We start from the raw sequence: 13,466 nt of genomic DNA, 5'->3' as shown, positions 1-13,466 counted from the left end.
ACTGGGGTAGAGTAGGGGGAAAAAGCATGGACTTTGAGTTAAGGCCCTGTTCTGTCACTTTTTAGCCACTTGTGAATTTGGTCACGTTAACCCTAGAAGCTGTATGGATTCAAATGCTTTGGAAAGCAAGACTGAGAAGTTACTGTGAAGAAAATACATCTAACACAGGGTCTTACATATAAATAGTTGTTTCACTTTTCACAAGTTTCCAGAATGGTGTAGGGCAAGAATGAGTCAAGGACTGGGTCAGTATGAGGTGGAAGGTTTTATGACACTAGGACATTTGTGGGAGGTATGAGCGCTGGGCCAATGTGGCACGGGCCATGTTCAAGGCACCCTCTCGGGTGCGGTGACCGCCAATGAAGCCACTTGCATGGACGAAGATGCAGCCAGGGATCCCACTGACCTGGTCCAGGGCCTCGTCCCGAAGACCCCGCCATGGCTCTGGTAGGGGCAGCCTACAAGCGGGTAGAAAGAGGGAGCAGAGCAGAGGTCAGAATTGGCAGCCTTCTCTTAACAAGGCTGAGACAGGCCTGAAGGTCAGTAGGGTGGTTCCCTAGGGCCTCACCGGCTTTGGAATGAGTGGGGCTCCTTGGGCACACACTGTACTCGCCACTGTCCAGCCTGGTCAGTATAGATAACAAAGATGATGGCCACTGGAGGGGACAGCCCAGATTCCAGGTGGTAGAGATGCTCCTTCCAGGGACATCCACCTTTCGCCAGTTCCACAATCTCCCCACTTGGGTCCACCTGAAAGAGGGAGAGGATAGCTAAAAGGTTTAAGGTAGGCTGGGCATGATGATCATGCCTGTAGTCACAACACTTTGGTAGGCTGAGGTGGGAGGATCAATTGAGCTCAGGAATTTGAGACAAGCCTAGGCAACAAAGTGAGACCCTGTCTCTACAAAAAATACAAAAATCAGCTGGGTGAGGTGGCGTGTGCCTGTAGTCCCAGCTACTCAGGAGGCTGAGGTGGGAGGATTGCTCGAGCCCAGGAGATTGAGGTTGTCTGCCACTGCACTCCAGCCTGGGTGACAGAGAGACAGAGATCCCATCTCAAAAAAGAAAAAAAGAAAAGGTTTAGGGTTTAGGGTAGAAGCAGGAGCACCTGTTGATTGGCAGTCAGTAATCCCCAAGCCACAATGCCTCCTCCAAGGCCTATACCTGGAATCGCTGGGCAAGGGCCTCTTCCACCAAGGCCCGGGCTGGCAGCCAGCTGTGTTGGTAGAAATCTAATCTCTGCAGAAACTCCTCTTGAACCAGATCCATTGCACGCTTGAACCCTGCCTGGGAATGATGAGAATCAGAACCAGGGTGCTGGCGCAAACTTGGAATTTGCTAGGGCTTAGGAGAAATAAATGCTCCCATTTCCCCCCGCCCAAGGTTCTTACAGGTCTCAGGGTTTCCTCCCACACCACCTTACCTCAGTGTCTTGGTCAGGCTGGTTCCAGGTAGGATTAAGTCGAGCAACTCGTGCACTCAGGGTAGTGGTCAGTGCATATCGAGGCTCCCCCTCTGCCCACTGGGAGATCCCATTGTCCACGGCATCCACCTCCTCCACAAAGTTCTCATACATCTAAGGCAGCAGCAGGGGAAACTTTCTTGAGGCTACCTACTATTTATGTGAAGTCTTACATGATTCAAAGTATGTTCATACACACTCTTTCAGCCCTGTGAGGATCTCTCAACATAACTGGATGAGAAAAGGGAGAACTGGCAAGTTCAGCAGCTTGCTGAAGCTCAGAAGTCTCATTGTGCTGTGACTGGAATTCAGATCACCTGGTTTCTAATCCATGCTCATTCTGCTGCACAAAGCCCAAACCAAAGCCAACACGTGTGGGGAGGGGACTGCTAACTTTTGAACAAGGAAGAGGGTCTTCCAGGTGCTAGAGGGTCTCTGTGGGAGTGGGTCCCTGTGGTTGAAGGCTGGTAAGTCTCCAGGTGGGGTGAGTAGGTATTCAGTGACATGGTTAATGAGGTGCAGGAGGGGCTCTGGTTGAGAACACAAGTCAAGAGGGAGAAAATGAGTCTGAGATTAGACACCAAAAGCTGGTTGCTGGGTTAGGGTTCCAGGGAAGCCCATAATGTGCCACATGACATCAGCAGTTGTCTCCTGGGTCTGAATAAATGGTAGGATAATGCCTCAAGAGTCTCGGGGCAGAAACTTTATGCAAAATTGCCCTACAAAATAGGCCTCCATAACACTACACCTGTGGTATGTAGAAAAGTGCTACTCTCAGAGCACTGAGAAAGTAACTTCTATGCCCAGCACTTCTTGGTTTGGACCCCAACCTGATGCTCAGTTAAAACATGGGTTTAGGCTTAGGTGGGAGGATCACTTGAGCCCAGGAGTTTGAGTCCAGCCTGGGCAACGTAGCAAGACCCTCTCTACAAAAAATTAAGACATATCATTAGCCAGGCATGGTGGCATGCACCTAGAGTCTCAGCTACTTGGGGGGCTGAGGTGGGAAGATTGCTTGAGCCTAGGAGTTCAAAGCAGCAGCAAGCCATGATGGCACCATTGGACTCCAACCTGGGCAACAGTCTCTCAAAAATAAATACATAGGCCGGGCGCAGTGGCTCATGCCTGTAATCCCAGCACTTTGGGAGGCCGAGGCGGGCGGATCACGAGGTCAGGAGATCAAGACCATCCCTGGCTAACATGGTGAAACCCCGTCTCTATTAAAAAATACAAAAAACTAGCCAGGCGAGGTGGCGGGTACCTGTAGTCCCAGCTACTCAGGAGACTGAGGCAGGAGAATGGCGTAACCCCAGGAAGCGGAGTTTGCAGTGAGCCGAGATCCGGCCACTGCACTCCAGCCTGGGCGACAGAGCGAGACTCCGTCTCAAAAAAATATATAAATAAAATAAATAAATAAATAAACACAGGTTAAATTTAGTCACTTGTTAGGGCCGGGCGCAGTGGCTCACACCTGTAATCCCAGCACTTTAGGAGGCGAAAGCGGGTGGGTTACTTGAGGTCAGGAGTTCGAGACCAGCCTGGCTAACATGGTGAAACCCCGCCTCTACTAAAAATACAAAAATTAGCCAGGCGTGGTGGCAGGCGCCTATAATCCCAGCTACTCAGGAGGCTGAGGCAGAATTGCTTGAACCCAGGAGACAGAGGTTGCAGTGAGCTGAGATCGTGCCACTGCACTCCAGACTGGATGACAGAGCAAGACCCTGTCTCAAAAAAAAAAAAAAATTGTCAGTTGTTTAGAAACCCTTCAGCAGTGGAAGGGAAAACTGACCCAGGCAGTCTAAAATCTTGATATTCCAAAAATTCTGTAGTTACAGAGGGCAGAAGATGGGCAAGCTAAAACTGAGAACTGAACTCAACAGCCTACCTGCAAGAAATACAGCTGACTGAACCTAAGCTTTGACTTATAAACAAGTAAGTGTCTGTCCTCAGTAATGTGAGACCTGACTTGCATGCCAGGGCCACTAGCCATATTCCTTCCCCAACAGCAGGAAGCTGCTTGCAGGGGACACTGGTGGAATCCAAAGACAGTTTCATAATACAACTCTTCCCAGCTGAGCTTCCCAATTTATGTGCCACTAGTGAATTACAGGAGTGCCTAATATACGCTTCCCTCAACCTTCAGGGCAGCCAGAACCTCTGAGCCATCTGCTTCTACATATAAGCAGTCTCCCCTCTGTTTACCCAAAGGTGCTGAGCAATTGCTGTCTGTGTTTGTCAAGAAAAAGACGGGGTCATGCTGCTTTATGGTTTTCAAAGCCCTTTTCCATATATTACAGCACCCACTTCTCACAACCACCCCAGGATGTAGGCAGGGGAGGTATCACCATGCCCTTGTGAGATGAGCCTGACTGAGGGAGAGGATGAGTGTTGGGCCTGCTATAGGCCAGGAACCCTGCCCCGAGGCCCAGTGCTGAGTGCTGTGTGAGCACTGCTCCCAGGTGGTCTGCCGGAAATGCATGTGGGGGGCATCTCTGTCCTCAGGTCCCCACCTTGTCATAGAGGGTGCCCACCATGCTGTCCTCTTCACTAGTGCCCAGCAACTGGGCCAGCAGCTTGTGCCCGAAGTGCAGATAGATGAGTCCCGCACTGCTCAGCTTGGTCTGCCACGGCTTCCCAGGGGACAGGGAGCTCATGGTCTCTGTAAAAGACCTGAGGAGCAGAGGGAGGTGGGGCTGAGGTGAGGCACCTTGGCTAGACTCTCCATGCATTCATTCAATGGTTAATTCAATGCTTCCTATCTGCCACATTTTATGTTTTATTAGACATTAAGGATAAAAAACCAAGACACTGGCCGGGCGTGGTGGCTCAAGCCTGTAATCCCAGCACTTTGGGAGGCCGAGACAGGCGGACCACGAGGTCAGGAGATCGAGACCATCCTGGCGAACACGGTGAAACCCCATCTCTACTAAAAAAATACAAAAAAACTAGCCGGGCGAGGTGGTGGGTGCCTGTAGTCCCAGCTACTTGGGAGGCTGAGGCAGGAGAATGGCATAAACCCGGGAGGCGGAGCTTGCAGTGAGCTGAGATCCGGCCACTGCACTCCAGCCTGGGCGACAAAGCAAGACTCCGTCTCAAAAAAAAAAAAAAAAAAACCAAGACACTGTCCTCGCCTTTAGATTCATCTGCCGGAGGCCGACAAACACAACCCCCAGAGTACTCTCACTAGACAAGACGAGGGAAAGGAAGGAAGGGATGAGGAAAGGGTTCAGAGGAGAGCCTTCAGGTCAGTTCTGAAAGATGAATTAGTGGGTGTCCACCAGATAGACAAGGCGTAAAAGAGGAAAAGCATTCCAAGTAGAGGGAACAACATGAATGATGGCTGAGAGACAAGTCTCTTGACAGAACTTCAGGAAAGGCAGCTCAGGTGTGAGACGTGAATGGCAAAAGAAAAAGCTGGAAGGGCAGGCAGGGCCAGACCACTGGACTTTATCTGTGGGTAATCGAAGTCATTGAGGGATTTTAAGCAGGCAGGTGCATGTTAGAGCATTGCACCAGCCAGCATGGAGAACAGATGCAAGATTACCAGCAATGGTCAGGTGAATAAAGAAGGCAAGAATTTGAATAGCAGTGGGGCAGAAAATAGAGAAAAGATATAACAGATGTTAGGGAAGTAGAAACTACAGCCGTGATTTCTAAATACCAGTCCATCTCAGAATTACCTAGGGAGCTCCATTTGTTAACTGACTTTTATTATTAAATCTTGAGTAAATACAGGCTGGACTCAGTGGCTCACACCTGTAATCCCAACACTTTGGGAAGCCAAGACAGGTGATTGCTTGAGGTCAGCAGTTTGAGACCAGGCTGGCCAACATGGTGAAACTCTGTCTCTACTAAGAACACAAAAATTAGCCGGACATGTGGCACACGCCTGTAGTTCCAGCTACTCCGGAGGCTGAGGCAGGAGAATGGCGTGAACCCAGGAGGCGGAGCTTGCAGTGAGCTAAGATCGTGCCACTGCACTCCAGCCTGGGCGACAGAGCAAGACTCTGTCTCAAAAAAAAAAAAAAAAAAAAAAAGAAGTAGACATAAGAGACTCCATTTTGTTCTGTACTAAGAAAAATTCTTCTGCCTTGAGATGCTGTTAATCTGTAACCCTACCCCCAACCCTGTCCTTACAGAGACTTGTGCTGTGGTGACTCAAGGTTTAATGGATTTGGGGCTGTGCAGCATGTACTTTGTTAAACCAGTGCCTGAAGGCAGTATGCTTGTCAAAAGTCATCACCATTCTCTAATCTCAAGTACCCACGGACACAAACACTGCGGAAAGCCATAGGGACCTCTGCCTAGGAAAGCTAGGTATTGTCCAAGGTTTCTCCCCATGTGATAGTGTATTTACTGAGATAGGAGAAAACCGTCTTAGGGCTGGCGGTGGGACTAGGGCTGGAGGTGGGACGTGCTGGCTGCAATGCTGCTCTTTATGCACTGAAAATGTTTATGGAGATGTTTGCATATGCACATCAAGGCACAGTACTTTTCCTTAAACTTATACATGTCACAGAGATCTTTATTCATATGTCTTTCTGCTGACCTTCTCCCTACTATGACCCTATTGTCCTGCCACTTCTCCTTTTTCTAAAAGATAGTAAAGATAATGATCAATAAATACTGAGGGAACTCAGAGACCGGTGCCGGTGTGGGTCCCCTGTATGCTGAGCGCTGGTCTCCTGGGCCCACTTTTTCTTTCTCTATACTTTGTCTCTGTGTCTCATTTCTTTTCTCAAGTCTCTGGTTCCATCTGACGAGAAACGCCCACAGGTGGGGCGGGGCAGGCCATCCCTTCAGGGTGATGAAGTCGCTGGTGGGAAAAAAGCCTTGGCTAAGGAAGGAGATGAGATAAGGGGCCTGAGGGACTCCCTGAGAACCAAGGGAGGTCCCAGGCCAAGGAGATGGGTGAAGAACAGGCAGGGCGGAAGGATGGTGTAGTCCTAGTGGGAGTTTGATTTCAACAATGAGGCAGTTATTTTCGCTGACGCGGACCACTGCAGTGGATGGCTGAATTGGAGCACAGAGGAAAGCTGAAGTCAAGGAAGTTAAATAAATGGTATCTGAGAACCTACCTCTGGTGATGGTCATATCGGTGTCTCCGAGGGTCGTACTCACCTCCCACGTCCACCACGATGTCACAGGAAGCGAGTTTTTCGGGATCCCGGGTCCGCACAATCTCTGCATCCTGCGAGGTACACAGGGGTGAAGGGGCTGCCAGAGGTCGCCGGGTAGGAGATTAAAGCTGGACTTCAGGGAGACAGGGCGGGTAGGAAGGGTGCTTGGGATGCCCCGCGCTATCGGAGGGACCCTGTCAGCAGAATGCCATCTACCCCGGAGGCATGCATGCACGCAGTGTCAGGGTCACTTTTCGCGGACCGTACCCGGTACTCCGGCAGCAGGCGAAGCAGTGCGCATGCCAGTGCCTCGTCGCAGTGGAAGGTGCCATTGTGCGTCCCGATTCGGGGCGATGCCATGAGTTTGCTGCGGGGTCGTTTTGGGGGCGGGACGGACTCTGGGCCGAGCATGCGGTGCCGGGTATATACGGGTGGCGGCGGCGGCGGCAGCAGCAGCGTTAAAAGGCCGCGCAGGAAGCGGTATCCCATAAGACTCTCCCGGTGGGGAAGCAGGAGAGCCGACCCGGAAGGGAAAGCGCCAGCGGAGCTCCACTTCCGCTTGCCAACCGTTGGCTTGGCAACCAGCTCCGCAGAGTGAGCAGCAGCTCACTCCCAGCCTAGGATTTCTTCCAGCTGGTCAAAGGGCCCTGCGGTGGAGCCTTCAAGAGGAGCACCGCATCAACCCTGTGCATCAGGCTCTGGGGCGGGGCCCACACTCTCGACCACCCCCCATCTCATCACCAGTCCCTTGCTTAATCCAAGAAAAGACCAACATTCTGCCCAGCTGGCACATTTATTGGCATTAAACACAAGACCCTTCCCAGCACCAGGAAGCCATGCCCAAAGCCGTGTCCCTCTGCCCCATTTCTGCAAAAACTCTCAGGCCTTAGCAGTAGCCTGAGCTGCTCCCAGGGCTGTCAGCTGCTGAATCTTCTGACTCATCATTTCCATGACAGCTGTGGAAAAAAAGAAGCGTCAAAGGTTAGGAGCAAAAAGGAGAACCTAGAGTTAAGGAGAAGTTACAGGCAAGTTTAAGGACAGGTGGACAACTAACTACAGTTTGTTATTAATAAAACGTTTTTGAGATCGAGTCTCAAGGCTGTCGCCCAGGCTGGAGGCAGTAGTGGCGATCTCGGCTCACTGTAAGCTCCGGCCTCGGTTCACGCCCATTCTCCTGCCCCAGCCTCCTGAGAAGCTGGGACTACAGGCTCTCACCACTTCCGCTAATTTTTGTATTTTTAGTAGAGACTTGGTTTACCAGGGTCTCGATCTCCTTGACTCCTTTGCAGGGATCCGGGCCTCACTCGCCTCCCAAAGTGCTGGGATTATAGGCGGAGCCACTACCGCCAATAAAAAATCGCTTTGTTGTTTTTTTTTGAGACGGAGTCTCATTCTGTCGCTTCAGGCTGGAGGCAGTGGCTTGATTCCCAGCTCACTGCAAGCCCTCCTCCCGGTTTATGCCATTCTTCCTGCCTCCTCAGCCTCCCAAGTAGCTGGGACTACAGGCTCTCACCAAATTTTGACCGGCTAGTTTTTGTATTTTTCAGTAGAGACGGGTTTCACTGCTGGCCAGATGGTCTCATCTCCTGACCTCAAGGATCCCATCTCTGCCAGCCTCCCAAAGTGCTGGGATTACAGGCTTGAGCCACCGTGCCTAGCCAACTTTTTTGTTTTTTTGAGATGGAATCTTGCTCTTGTCACCCAGGCTGGAGTGCAGTGGCACGACCTTGGCTCACTGCAACCTCCACCTCCGGGGTTCAAGCGATTCTCCTGCCTCATCCTCCCGAATAGCTGAGATTACAAACATGCACCACCATGCCCAGGTTAACTTTGTATTTTTAGTAGAGACGGGGTTTCACCATGGTGGCCAGGCTGGTCTTGAACTCCTGACCTCAGGTGATCCACCTGCCTCGGCTTCCCAAAGCGCTGGGATTACAGGCGTCAGCCACCGTGTCTGGCACTGTTAATAAAACTTTAACTCAGTGATCCACTGTGGGGTCGCTAACACAAATTTAGGGTCTACAATGCATCAATCAACATGTTAACCACAGCTGGGTGTGGTGAGAATGAGACTGTCTCGGGGAAAAAAACCCCTGCTAATCAGAGATATAAAAACGAACACACTTGGTATTAAATGAGTCTGACATAATCAGAAAACTATAATGTGGAAAGATTTTTACCTTCGGAACACTGGTTCTGAATCCTGATTGTAACAGAGGGGAGCTTTTTTAAAACAAAAAAACATACCTTGGTACAACTTCCCTTCCCTTGACTTCCAAGTTGATTTAGTCAATCTGGAACGGACCCAGGCTTTCTTTTTAAACTTCCTGAGTGATTCTCATGTGCAGTCAGGGTTATAATTGCTGGTATTCAGTTCATTTGGATCATGATTCCTTCCTGTGTGTTCATCTCATTCCCCCATTCCATCCTCATTAAATAGGAGCTCCACCAAAGCACAAAAATGATTTCCTTCCTTTAAATTTCTCAAACACTCAACCCAGGAATCTACAGATAGTGATTATGCAATACACAGATTCTAAAGATTCCAAAGAGAAACTAAGACGTAGTTTTACTCCAGCAAAGGGGACACCCCCGTGGTTCACTCTGTAATCCATGTTCTTTATCATGGAGATAGACAGGGTCAAGAGGTGCCCCAGGAAAAACTTACCCTGTTTCATGGCGTGCTTCTCCTGAAGAGCTGGTTGGATTTTCTCCATCTGTTTGGTTAGAAAATCTATCTTCCTCTTGAAGAAGTCCTTGGCATCCTCAGCTGTCTACAAGATCAGAGGTGAATGAGGGGCTAAAAGGAGACTCCCTCTGGCCATGTTGCACTCTAGAACTTCCCCTAAATTTCCCTTCCCTGTTCAGAGGGGCATCCACATGCTCTCACTCACCTTCTCTACATAGTACCCAGTTCCCACATCGATGAGCACATGTTCCACATCATGCAGCTTCCCAGGGACATACATCTGAGAAGCAAGTATTAAGGCAAAAACTAGCCCAGCATGAGCCATGATTCCGCCAGCCAGCCTGCTTGGCCTGCAAAGACCCTTTTCCAAAAAGCTTCAAGGCATAAGGACTGAATAATCTGGAGGCCTTAGAACAGTAACTCCAAATGGAAAGAAGACAGAGAAGTTGGTTCTTTAAGGAGAAAATGATGTATGCTGGAACACCCTTTTGTTCTGCCTCATCTCATCTCTCACCCTCTAAGCAGTTCTTGCAATTCTTCTCATTAGCCCCATCAGAAAGACGAGATATAATGTTTTCCTACTGTTGTAGAGTACTACAAGTGGAAAGCCAGCCTCATTTCCCTTAACACCCTCAATCATGAAGTAGATAATTCCTACCGAAGTTCATTTTTTTTTTGTTTGTTGAGACAGAGTCTCGCTCTGTCGCCCAGGCTGGAGTGCAGTGGCGTGCTATTGGCTCACTGCAACCTCCGCCTCCCGGGTTAAAGTGATTCTTCTGTCTCAGCCTCCGGAGTGGTTGGGATCACAAGTGTGTGCCACCACGCCTGGCTAATTTTTGTATATTTAGTAGAGACGGGGATTCACCATGTTGGCCAGACTGATCTTGAACTCCTGACCTCAGGTGATCTGCCAGCCTTGGCTCCCAAAGTGCTGGGGATTACAGGCGTGAGCAACCGTGCCTGGCTAATTTTTTTTTTAACCATTCCCTACTACACTACTATTCCTGTGCTCCTTTTAGCCTGTCAGTTCTCAGACTACAGATTAAAGGTGCCCTACTGCCATAACTTGCTCATTCAAGTAAAACACTGAACAAGTGGACACAATCCAGGTTTCTTAGTGACAGTTTAGAAATGAGCCACAATTAACAGAGCCAACCTCCCTGTTCCTATATCCTCCTATTTTTGTCTATTACCTGTATCTTCTAAGATATTAGCAAAGTGTAAACCACCAGCTTTATCTCCATATTAATGTTCTCAAATAGCAAAGGGAAATATTACATCTCAACTATACATACTCCTTGGTGTTCACAAGGCATTAGCTGGATGTTGGTGTGAAGTTAGATAAAAGAGCTACAAAGTGTGTAATAAGAGTACTCTTGGCCGGGGGCAGTGGCTCACGCCTGTAATCCTAGCACTTTGGGAGGCCAAGGCAGGCAGATCACGAGGTCAGGAGTTCGAGACTAGCCTGGCCAATATGGTGAAACTCCATCTCTACTAATAATACAAAAATTAGCCAGTCGTGGTGGCGCGTGCCTGCGGTCCCAGCTACTCAGGAGACTGAGGCAGAAGAATCTCTTGAACCCGGGAGGCGGAGGTTACAGTGAGCCGAGATCGCACCACTGCACTCCAGTCTGGGCGACAGAGCAAGATTCCGTCTTTAAAAAAAAAAAAAAGGGTGTTATCAAAATCATTGTGGGGAGAGGATAATCTGAAGTACTGAAGTAATCAAAACAATCCCCCTCCCCGCTTTTTGGAGGAGTGAGGGAGAAAGGGAGAAGGCAGCAGGTAGCCGTTCCTGTGGAAAGGATACAGAACTCGTCAGTGGGACAAGTAATTCTTTCCCTGTGAAAGCAATGAAGACAAACACCTGGGGAAGGTTAGCGGCTCCAATGTAAGACGTTAAAGAGAGTTCCAAGAGGGCACAGCACCCACAGACAGTGTGAAAAGAACGGAAACAGGGGCAATAGAAGCAGAAGAATGTCCTGTACATTTCAATTCTAGGTAGGCAACATGCAAAGGGTTCATGAAGCAGTATACGATATGTAATGGATTTTCTCGTTTCAGGTAAGAAAAACTGGATTAGGAGGTGGGACGAGAGAAGCAGGCTTGCCACTTTAGGTTGCCCTCACCCCCCTACCCCATACCCTCGTTGCTCTTGTTCAGCACGTTCAGACAGTCCTTGGCTTCCACATACTTGGTCTGTACCACTTTGAGCTGGGCAATGGACGTGGACAAGAACTCCACTTCCTACAGAGGACGGGTATAGCGGGTCAATGAGAGGGCTATGGGGAAAAGAGAGAGCGGCCGGGGAGGGGGCGGGTCCTGGGACCGGATAAAGGTTTCGCCTGGGCAAGGTAGGCTCCCAACTTGGGACCGGGCGCAAGGAAGCACGCGTGGGCAGGGGGGATGTAGAGCGGGAAAGAGGTGCCTATGGAGCCCGTCACTACCTGGTCCAGCTGGTTCTTGAGCATTTCTAGCTGCGGCAGATTCAGCTCCGTGATGTTAATAGACTGCGCCATGTTGGGAAGGAGGACTAACGAAGAGGAAGTCTCTTGGCGAGCAACGCTCTAGCCGTCCTCTGCGCGTCTCGATGGCGCCAGGAGGCCTCGCTGCGCCATATAGCTCTATGATCCTCCGTCCCGGAAGGGAAGGAGGGGCTTGAACTTCTCAGAGGCTGATCTGTGAGTTATTTTCATAAAATAGTCTAAGCCTAGTACAGTAAAGTAGCAGCAAACAGGACTCCTGCCCATAGGGAACTGCAAAATCTTAAAGTTCTCACGATACAACCACGATATTACAAAGTAGTGTATGCTACTCCACGTGGGTGGTATAAGGTACTAGATAGCAGGCTGGGTTGCTATGGTGACGGCTACTGGGGCCTCGTCCTGCCCCTCTCTACCCCACCTGCTTGTGCTGCCTGCTGGTACCCCGCCAGGTCCGATTTCAAATGTTCCTCCCCGCACAGCAGGGAAATGGCAGGGAAATTCTAAACTATTTTTCCCAGATGGCCTCTGAGGCCGAAAGGCAGGAAAAAAAACAAATAACAACAACAAAAAAATCCCTTGTCAGACCGTTCTGAATTGTTCTTGAAAAAATCAGGCATTAGATTGAAAGCTTGTTGAAGGCAGGAACCAACCATGTTCTCATCACTGAACTAATTCTTCCCCTCTCGCTATGACCATCTTCCCCCAGCAGGAAGTAGGCTGACACGTAGTAGGATCTGAAAAAGGGTTTATAACCCGTTGCCAGTGAGTTGGTGGGAGAACAGCAAGGAAGCACCATTGTCAACACATAGAGCACAAATTAATAAAATGTTTTGGCCAGGCATGGTGGCTCATTCCTGCAATCCCAGCACTTTGGGAGGCCGAGAAGGGCAGATCACTTGAGCCCAGGAGTTTGAGGGCAGCCTGGGCAACACGGCGACACCCCGTCTCTACAAAAAATGCAAAAATTAGCCAGGCTGGTGGCATATGCCTGTAGTCCTAGCTACACGGGAGGCTGAGGTGGGAGGATTGCTTGAGCTGGAGAGTTGGAGGCTGTAGTAGGCTGTGATTGTGCACTCTAGCAACAGAGCTAGACTCTGTCTCTAAAAAAAAAAAAAAAAAAAAGACCTGGCACAGTGGCTCACGCCTGTAATCCCAGCACTTTGGGAGGCCGAGGCAGGCAGATCACGAGGTCAGGAGATCGAGACCATCCTGGCTAACATGGTGAAACCCTATCTCTAATAAAAATACAAAAAATTAGCTGAGCATGGTGGCGAGCGCCTGTAGTCCCAGCTACTGGGGAGGCTGAGGCAGAATGGCGTGAACCCAGGAGGCGGAGCTTGCAGTGAGCTGAGATGCGCCACTGCACTCCAGCCTGGGCAACAGAGCCAGACTGTCTCAAAAAAAAAAAAAAAAAAAAAAAGTTTTACCATGTGCTATATGTGAGGAATACGTGAGAGTAAGACATTTGCTTCCCTTGAGCTTAACAACTGGAGAGAAAAACCACACTAGAACTCCACAGATCCACAGACTCTACTGCTAAAGTTACGCATTGGTAAGTGTAACAGGTGTACATGGGCAGACAGCAGTAGCCTTTAACATCTACTTAGGAGGGAGGCAGGGCAACTGAGGCATTAAAACTAGTGCCATGGCTGGGCACAGTGACTCACGCCTGTAATCCCAGCACTTTTGGAAGGCTGAGAAGGGCGGAT

General features: G+C 49.7%; 2 protein-coding genes across 3 annotated transcripts; both read right to left on the bottom strand.

Moving 5' to 3' along the window:
• Nucleotides 1-170: 170 nt before the first annotated feature.
• Nucleotides 171-7,236, bottom strand: C9H12orf10 (chromosome 9 C12orf10 homolog). Its single transcript, XM_003906456.5, has 7 exons — nt 6,850-7,236; nt 6,541-6,653; nt 3,973-4,132; nt 1,424-1,576; nt 1,165-1,287; nt 569-750; nt 171-458 (listed from the first exon to the last, which is right to left on the bottom strand). The coding sequence occupies exons 1-7, from the start codon at nt 7,069-7,071 to the stop codon at nt 275-277; spliced, it is 1,137 nt and encodes a 378-aa protein (XP_003906505.2). The 5' UTR covers nt 7,072-7,236; the 3' UTR covers nt 171-274.
• Nucleotides 7,237-7,356: 120 nt separating this feature from the next.
• Nucleotides 7,357-12,061, bottom strand: PFDN5 (prefoldin subunit 5). Of its 2 annotated transcripts, XM_009180822.2 has the most exons (6): nt 11,719-12,061; nt 11,416-11,518; nt 11,082-11,113; nt 9,477-9,551; nt 9,251-9,356; nt 7,357-7,538 (listed from the first exon to the last, which is right to left on the bottom strand). In XM_009180822.2, the coding sequence occupies exons 1-6, from the start codon at nt 11,788-11,790 to the stop codon at nt 7,462-7,464; spliced, it is 465 nt and encodes a 154-aa protein (XP_009179086.1). In that variant the 5' UTR covers nt 11,791-12,061; the 3' UTR covers nt 7,357-7,461. The 2 variants fall into 2 exon arrangements, with proteins under 2 accessions (XP_009179086.1, XP_021778103.1); XM_021922411.1 differs by lacking the exons at nt 11,082-11,113; nt 11,416-11,518 and having other exon boundaries at nt 11,719-11,906.
• Between the last annotated feature and the right edge of the window lie 1,405 nt (nt 12,062-13,466).

The sequence above is a fragment of the Papio anubis genome, chromosome 9 (assembly GCF_008728515.1).
Source record: "Papio anubis isolate 15944 chromosome 9, Panubis1.0, whole genome shotgun sequence".
In the NCBI taxonomy this organism is placed as follows: Eukaryota; Metazoa; Chordata; class Mammalia; order Primates; family Cercopithecidae; genus Papio; species Papio anubis.
The sequence above is the reverse complement of the archived record's forward strand: the minus strand, read 5'-3'. Positions and strand labels throughout refer to the sequence as shown.